The sequence below is a fragment of the Myiozetetes cayanensis genome, unplaced genomic scaffold (genome assembly GCF_022539395.1).
Source record: "Myiozetetes cayanensis isolate MyiCay16 unplaced genomic scaffold, myiCay2020 scf786, whole genome shotgun sequence".
Lineage (NCBI taxonomy): Eukaryota > Metazoa > Chordata > Aves > Passeriformes > Tyrannidae > Myiozetetes > Myiozetetes cayanensis.
Genome location: NW_026088060.1, coordinates 1 through 8,604, shown reverse-complemented (window position 1 = coordinate 8,604; position 8,604 = coordinate 1). Strand labels below are relative to the sequence as shown.

At 54.9% G+C, this 8,604-nt stretch overlaps 2 protein-coding genes across 2 annotated transcripts; both read left to right on the top strand.

Annotated features, from left to right (window-relative positions):
• The first annotated feature begins 1,872 nt into the window (after positions 1–1,872).
• On the top strand, positions 1,873–2,242 carry LOC126652357 (feather keratin 4-like). The gene has a single exon (XM_050339099.1). The coding sequence runs from the start codon at positions 1,893–1,895 to the stop codon at positions 2,226–2,228; it is 336 nt and encodes a 111-aa protein (XP_050195056.1). The 5' UTR covers positions 1,873–1,892; the 3' UTR covers positions 2,229–2,242.
• A 2,973-nt stretch (positions 2,243–5,215) lies between these two features.
• LOC126652358 (feather keratin 4-like) lies at positions 5,216–5,568 on the top strand. Its single transcript, XM_050339100.1, has one exon. The coding sequence runs from the start codon at positions 5,236–5,238 to the stop codon at positions 5,566–5,568; it is 333 nt and encodes a 110-aa protein (XP_050195057.1). The 5' UTR covers positions 5,216–5,235.
• The last annotated feature ends 3,036 nt before the right edge of the window (positions 5,569–8,604 follow it).

Sequence of the window (8,604 nt, the reverse complement as noted above, 5' to 3'; positions counted from 1 at the left end):
TACACCATCTGCCAGCTTGCTGAGGGGGCAACAGTCCCCCTGCCCACGGCTGAGCCTGTTGGACAGGGTTGCTCCCGTGGATCCAACCCTTGTCCTACTGCCCTGCACACTTGACTCCTTCTGCACTTGGGCTCACTGATCACAGGGCTCTGTCCCAGCCCTTCACACACTCAGCACTCCACCTCTCTGTCCACTTGCACCACCTACACATTCCTGCCTACTCCAGGATCACGCACTGGGAGACAGTGCCAAAGCCTTGACTGAAAGGTTGGGGAAACACCAGCCATGGCTCTCCCACCAGCCAAGATTTTCCTCTCTCTCGGGATAACACAGAGCTCTCAAATACAGGATTTCCCCTCCCAAAATCAATGCTAACCTCTCACCATCACCTTTGGCTTCTCCTTGGTCTTGGCACTTTTTTCCAGGAGAAAAAACTCATCCCATCCTCACCCACAGGAACAAAGACCCTGCTAAGCTGGGAGCAAGGTGGGGAGGGAGCAACTGCGCTGGAAGGGGCAGCTCCTCCTGGCCAGCAGAGCTGCACAGCCCAGAGCAGCCTGACAGGGCTCCGAGAGAATGGGGACCCTCCTCACAACACCCCCCAATCCACAGCACATGAGGGACACGGGGGGACCTCACTGATCACACCCCACCTCTCCAAAGCTTTGATCACATCTCCAGCCCTCCCTGACATGCCCCATCAACTCCAGCCTTTGGTCTCCAATACTCCCAGTGAAAAGCTGCTGCCAAGGTCAGATGGACACGGCCTCAAGGGCAGGACATGGAATCCCAGAATTCCACATAGGAATACCTTTCTTATGAGACAAGAGGAGACAGGAGCTTGCCAACTGTCCACAAGGAATTATAATTTTTTACTCACTGGCCCAAAATATTGCAACCTATTAGTTTTGGTACAATTTCTAAAACTTCATGGCTTGAATGAGGAATAAGGGAATTGGGGTCACAGCCCAGGCTGGGCACAAAGGGATTGAGTCCTGTTGGGGGTTTCTTTATTCCATTTCTTCATAAGGTCAAGAAACACACCTTAAATAACAGAGCACATTATCCTGTAAACCTGAGAAATCCAAAAGGACCATACCAATGGCAAAAGTTCAGCCTGAGCAACCTCTGGATTTTCAGATCCTCTCTCTTGATCCCAATTCAAAATACAAGGGCATGAGCTCTTCTTCATCCATCAGGAAGGGCTGCCCGGCACTTTGACCTTTCCAAGGTCCTGCAGTGTCCTCCTCAGGCCATCAAATGGCTCCCTCAGCATTCCTGGGTGCAACACAAGCACTGAGGGACAGCCAGTCCCACAGAACAAGAGGGATCCCAGTCAGCACAAAGCACCCACAAACCACAGCACACGAGGGTCACCAAATCACCTCCCTGATGACATCACACCTCTCCTGGGCTCTGGGTGTTTCTTCAGCCCTCCCTGACACACCTCCAACAACCCAAGCCTCCCACAAACCAAGCCCTCCAAGCTGCCGCCAGCTGACAGTGCTGGGCCAAGGCTGTGCCGCCCCTGCGGGAGCTGCAGAAAAGCCGGCCCAGCGCCTCTCTCCCTCACACGCTTCTCCTGACGCCTTCTCCTGCCTTCTGTGCCGCCAACCAGGTGAGCCTGCAGCCCCTGACAACCCCGTCCTGCTCCTGCCACACCGCCCCCCTGGCCCCTCTCTCCCAGCACGCTCTGCCCCAGCCTCAGCAGCCCTCACGCCTCCCCACAGCCCCACAGCAGCCTCCCCACTGCCTCGCCCTCCTGCAACACCGCCCCTCGCACCCCCACGGCCCTGGGCTGCCTCAGCCCCCTCTCTGCTCTGCTCTGCTCTTCCCTTCTCTTCCCTTCTCTTCTCTTCCCTGCCCTCACAGGGCCCCTCCACACCACACCCATGGCCTGCTACGACCTCTGCCGCCCCTGCGCACCCACCCCGCTGGCCAACAGCTGCAACCAGCCCTGTGTCACCCAGTGCCAGGACTCCACCGTCCTCATCCAGCCCTCCCCCGTGCGCGTCACCCTGCCAGGGCCCATCATGACCTCCTTCCCCCAGAGCTCCGCCGTCGGATCCAGCGCAGGGGCTGCCCTGGGCACGGAGCTCAATGCCCAGGGACAGCCCATCTCCGGCGCCTTTGGGGCCTTTGGCTACGGCCTCGGCTCTGCCCGTGCCTTTGGCTACGGCCTGGGAGGCCTGGGCTGCTACGGCACCAGGGGCTGCTCCACCTGCTGAGCCCCCAAACTACTGCCCCTACACCAACCACCCGCCACCTGCAATCCTCCACCTGCAACAGGGATTCATCTCCAGCCAAAGGCTCTGGAGAAATCTCCTGCAAGGGAAGGACCTCGGCTGATGGTCGCCCTCCTGGCACCTCAGACCACATCCCTTCCCCTGGCTCCTTGTTCCTTTTCTCTCTTTTGTCTCAATAAACTTCTCCTGCATCACAAACTCTGATGAGTCTTCTTGTTTTGTTTTAATGGCCCCTGAAACTCACATAAAAAAAGCGAGGCATCAACAGGCCATTGGGGTGGGTGGAAAAGTGCTACAGGATCTTTCATAACAAAGGTGCCACCAGCACTAACACACAGACTGCACAGGGTGGCGGACCTTCCAGAACATGGCACAAAAAAAAATTTTAAAAATCACCTGCTATACCAAAGGCTCCCACAACACAATGGTCTCACCTGAGCACACCACACCAAAGGCTCTGTGCTCCTGCACACACTGCACAAACTTTCTGCCACAGCAGGACCCTTCAGCCCTCTCAACCAACCTCCTGTTTGGCAGCAACTCTGGAGAGCAAGTGCTTCAAACCCCCTGCTGAAGAAGGGCCAGACAGAGCAGCACTTGCAGGACTTTGGTCAGTGCACTTTTAGCTCTGCAGGACAGAGACCCCACCAATTCTTCCATGCTGTAGCCACCCTCACACTGGAAAATCCCTGCCTTCCTTGCCAGAGGAATTCCATCTGATTGCCCTGTGCCCATTTCTCCCCTCCTGCCCGAGGGCATCCCTACCAAGAGCTGAGCTCACCCAGATCTGCAGGGGCAGTGCAGGGGCAGGGACAGCACTCGAGGAAATGGCTGGAGCTGAGGCAGGGGAGGGTTAGGGTGGATATAAAGGAAGAGGTTTTCACCCAGAGGGTGGCTGAGCACTGGAACAGGCTCTCCAGGGCAGTGGGCACAGCACCAAGCCTGTCTTGATTTCTAAAAGGGGATACAGAAGACTTTCAAGGACACAGTGGGATTGCTGGGCTGCCCTGCCAGAGTCGGGAGTTGCATTCCATGATCCTGAGGGGAGCCTTCCAGCTCACAATATTCTGTGATTCCATGATTTCTGTGCAAAAGATCATTGAGTCCAAACATTTCCCCAGCACAGCCAAAGCCACCACTTCACCCATGTCCCCAAGTGCCACATCCACACGGCATTTACAGCCCTCCAGGGATGGTGACTCCACCACTGCCCTGGGCAGCCTCTGCCAAGAACTGACAACCCTTCCCTTGCAGGATCTTTCCCATAGAGGCAACTCAGCCTCCCCTGGGGCAACTTGAGCCATTTTCTCTCCTCCCATGGCTTGGTAGCAGGGACACAACACTGACACTGCCCTTGTTCTGAGCCCCATTCAGGGAACTCCAGAGAGCAACCAGTTCACCCCTCTCCTGCTGAAAATCCAACAGCCCCAGTCCCTGCCACTGCTCCTCACGGGGCTTGTTCTCCTCACCCTTCCCCACTTGCCCTTCCCACGTGTCCCAGCAGAGCCCAGCACTGGGAGCCCAGAGTGGGACCTTGCTGGGCCCAGCTCAGACCAGCGCTACGGATGAACCAACACGAGACTGGGGGAGCACGGGAGGCCTCCCTGAATCACAGGCACTGCTTTCCCAATCCCACTGGGAAAGGCCAGGGATAGGGACAGGCTGGCAGAGATGGAACCAAGGAGGGGAGCAATGACTGCAGTGCAAGGGGCAGCTCCTCATGTCTGGTGCAGCTAAAAAGGTACAGCCCAGCCTGACAGGGCTGGGATGCTTTGGGGCCCCTCCTCACAACACCCCCCAAACCACAGCACACGAGGGACACGGGGGGACCTCACTGATCACACCCCACCTCTCCAAAGCTTTGCTCATATCTCCAGCCCTCCCTGACAAACACCATCAACTCCAGCCTTTGGTCTCCAATACTCACAGTGAAAAGCTGCTGCCAAGGTCAGAGGGACACGGCCTCAAGGGCAGGACATGAATCCCAGAATTCCACAAAGGAATGCCCACACAATGACAGAGGAGGAAGGAGGAGCTCACTGACCTTCCACTGGCAATTGCTCACAGGACCACAACACTAAAACTGACGGGTCATGTGCAGGAAACCTCACGGCTTCAATGTGGAATCAGCGCAGTGACATCACAGACCAGCCTGGAAACAAAGGGATCCAGCCCAATTTGTTCCATGTTCATTGGATTTCTTGATCAGGTCAGGAAATACAGTTCACATCACAGAGTACATCAATGAGTTCCCCTGGCATTCCTGGGTGCAGCCCAGGGATTTATTTACACCCAGGTGTACAAAAGAAGAGGGTCCACGCTCCACAACACACCCACAAATGAGAGCACATGAGAACATGGGGTGACCTCACTGCTGACACCCAAATGCTCCAAGGCTTCCACTGCTGATTCAGCCCTGCTGGAGACGCAGATTCCACGGAACTGCTCCCAAACACCAACTGTCCCTTGAAAGCTGCCACCAAGGGCAGATGGACACGGCCTCAAGGGCAGGACAGGTCATTGCAGAGGTGGGAAAGAAAACACGCCCAGTTCAGGACTGGCCAGGCTGGGTCAGGCAAGAGCTGCTGCCTGAGAAATGCCCCAAGGGCCTGGGCCAAGGCTGTGCCGCCCTGCGGGAGCTGCATAAAAGCCGGCCCAGCGCCTCTCTCCCTCACACGCTTCTCCTGACGCCTTCTCCTGCCTTCTGTGCCGCCAACCAGGTGAGCCTGCAGCCCCTGACAACCCCCTCCTGCTCCTGCCACACCGCCCCCCTGGCCCCTCTCTCCCAGCACGCTCTGCCCCAGCCTCAGCAGCCCTCACGCCTCCCCACAGCCCCACAGCAGCCTCCCCACTGCCTCGCCCTCCTGCAACACCGCCCCTCGCACCCCCACGGCCCTGCGCTGCCTCAGCCCCCTCTCTGCTCTGCTCTGCTCTTCCCTTCTCTTCTCTTCTCTTCCCTGCCCTCACAGGGCCCCTCCACACCACACCCATGGCCTGCTACGACCTCTGCCGCCCCTGCGCACCCACCCCGCTGGCCAACAGCTGCAACCAGCCCTGTGTCACCCAGTGCCAGGACTCCACCGTCCTCATCCAGCCCTCCCCCGTGCTCGTCACCCTGCCAGGGCCCATCATGACCTCCTTCCCCCAGAGCTCCGCCGTCGGATCCAGCGCAGGGGCTGCCCTGGGCACGGAGCTCAATGCCCAGGGACAGCCCATCTCCGGCGCCTTTGGGGCCTTTGGCTACGGCCCCGGCTCTGCCCGTGCCTTTGGCTACGGCCTGGGAGGCCTGGGCTGCTACGGCACCAGGGGCTCCATCTGCTGAGGGTCCTCCACAACCCCCTCACACCACCAGCTCGGGGCTCTGCAAAACCTGATACAACCAAATGACCTCAACACATGATCGCTCTACTTGCACCTCACACCGGATCCCTTCCATTCTATCTCCTGTCTTTTGTCTCTTTTATCTCAATAAAGTTCTTCTGCATCAAACCGTGACATGACTCTTCTATTTTTAATTCCAATTGCTCTCTCATCCTCATCCAACACAATGCTGGGGATCAAGAGGCCACTGGGGAGTTGGAAAGGGTCATAACACCCTTCTTAGCAAATCTGTCACCAGCTCTAACACACATGGGCAATGGAAGGGGGATGGAGGGGACCTTCCAGAACATGGGACAATCCCATCACTTGCTACAGCAAGGGCCTTGACACCACAATGCTCTCCTGCACACACCTCTGCCAAAGTCTCTCTGGGCCAGTTCCAACTCTCTAACCCAGCAGGACTCTCAAACCCTCCAAGCAGTCACAAAATGGTTCCATTTGGCAGGAGCTCTGCAGTTCAAGTGCTTCAACTCTCCTGCTCAAGCAAAACCAGGAAGAACAGTTTTTCCAGGACCAGGGCCAGTTCAGTGTTAGATCTGCCAGGACAGAGACTCCTCTTCCATTCTGTGACCTCCCTCACACAGAACAAGGTTTGTCTTCTCTGCCCATGGAATTCCATCTCTTTTCCATATCACCAGTGGCCCCTTGTCCTGCCCGTGTGCTCTGCTGACAAGAGCTGGGCTCCCTCCACTCCCTTCCCTGCCACCAGGGATTCACCCCCACTGATGACACTGCCCTGCCCAGCCTTGGCTCCTGCCACTCCCAGCTCTCTCAGCCTCTCCTCTAGCCAAGATGCTCCAGCCCCTTCAGGATCTTTGTGGCCATTCCCTGGCCAGGCTCCACTCACTCCATGTGATTTTCCAACCAGGGAGCCCAGAAGTGCCCACAGACCTCACATGGGACATGGCCAGTGCTGGGGACACAGGAAGAGTCACCTCCCTGTTCTTCATCACAACACTTTTCCCAATCCTGGCCTGGAGATTTCTGGGCCCTTTTCCCACACTGGTTCATGGCCACCTCCTGGGCCATTCCTTCTCCACCAGGATACCAAAATCTTGACCCAATAAGAGATTATTTATATGAAAACAATTGATTCAATTGACCCTTAGACATTCCTCCTGCCTGGGCTGACCCCTCCCCAGAAACTCTGGAGACCCCAAAGGTGTTCAGCCTAAGCAGCCAGAAGCAGCTGCACAGCCAGAGGCCTCAGAGATAACGCTGCAATCCAGCAAACGGCCTGGGACACTCAGGGACAGGGAAAGAAGGAGCTGCCACATCCTGTGGAAGGATTCCATGCACTGAATGCCTGTTACCAAAGGGAAAACTGGGAGGAAAAGACTCCTTGTGCTATCTTTATCCAGGGACTACAGACAGATTAATAATTAACAATAATAGAGCAATACAAGATAGTCTGTAAAAACTTTGGGAAGTGGGAAGGTTTGAGAAAGGGGTGTAATAGTTTGTTAAACAGTTCAATGCATGTTCCCTGTCCTGTATCTTGTAATATTCTTGCTCTAAGTGTGATAAATGAGCTTTAATGTGAACATTGCACTCCACTCCCCCTTCTTTCCCAGAGACAAAGAGGACCAAAGAATAAAACGTGGATTTTAGTGGTACAGTTTGTTTTATTAATAAATGGTGTATAAAAGAAAAGGTTCAGCTGTGTCAGAATACATTGAGGTGCTGCACTTCCCTTCTTTGCCAAAGAATTCCATTTCTTTTCCCTGTTACCAGTGGCCCCTTGTCCTGCCCGTGTGCTCTGCTGACAAGAGCTGGGCTCCCTCCACTTCCTTCCCTGCCACCAGGGATTCACCCCCACTGAGGACACTGCCCTGCCCAGCCTTGGCTCCTGCCACTCCCAGCTCTCTCAGCCTCTCCTCTAGCCAAGGTGCTCCAGCCCCTTCAGGATCTTTGTGGCCATTCCCTGGCCAGGCTCCACTCACTCCATGTGATTTTCCAACCAGGGAGCCCAGAAGTGCCCACAGACCTCACCTGGGACATGGCCAGTGCTGGGGACACAGAAAGAGTCACCTCCTTGTTCTTCATCACAACACTTTTCCCAATCCTAGTCTCGAGACTTCTGGTCCCTTTTCCCACGCTGGTTCATGGCCACCTCCTGGGCCATTCCTTCTCCACCAGGACACCAAAATCTTATCCCAATAAGAGATGAATTACTTGAAAACAATTGATTCAATTGACCCTTAGACATTCCTCCTGCCTGGGCTGACCCCTCCCCAGAAACTCTGGAGACCCCAAAGGTGTTCAGCCTAAGCAGCCAGAAGCAGCTGCACAGCCAGAGGCCTCAGAGATAACGCTGCAATCCAGCAAACGGCCTGGGACACTCAGGGACAGGGAAAGAAGGAGCTGCCACATCCTGTGGAAGGATTCCATGCACTGAATACCTGTTACCAAAGGGAAAACTGAGAGGAAAAGACTCCTTGTGCTATCTTTATCCATGGACTATATACTGATTAAAAATTAGCAATAATAGAGCAATACAAGATAGTCTGTAAAAAGTTTGGGAAGTGGGATAGGTTTGAGAAAGGGGTGTAATAGTTTGTTAAACAGTTCCATGCATGTTCCCTGTCCTGTAGCTTGGAATATTCTTGCTCTAAGTGTGATAAATGAGCTTTAATGTAAACATTGCACTCCACTCCCCTCTCCTTTCCCAGAGACAAAGAGGACCAAAGAATAAAACCTGGATTTTAGTGATACAGTTTGTTTTATTAATAAATGGCATATAAAAGAAAAGGTTCAGCTGTGTCAGAATACATTGAGGTGCTGCACTTCCCTTCTTTGCCAAAGAATTCCATTTCTTTTCCCCTGTGCCTGTGGCTTCTCCTCCTGCACAAGTGCATTACTGACAAGAGCTGTCATTATTCATCTTCCTTCCCTTCCAGCAGGGATTTACACCCATTGATGACACCCCCCTGTCCAGCCCTGTCTCCTGCAGTCTCAGCTCTCTCGGCCTCTCCTC

Coding starts and splice junctions, on each gene's coding strand:
- LOC126652358 (XM_050339100.1), top strand. CDS start 5,236: ATGGCCTGCTACGACCTCTGCCGCCCCTGCGCACCCACCCCGCTGGCC.
- LOC126652357 (XM_050339099.1), top strand. CDS start 1,893: ATGGCCTGCTACGACCTCTGCCGCCCCTGCGCACCCACCCCGCTGGCC.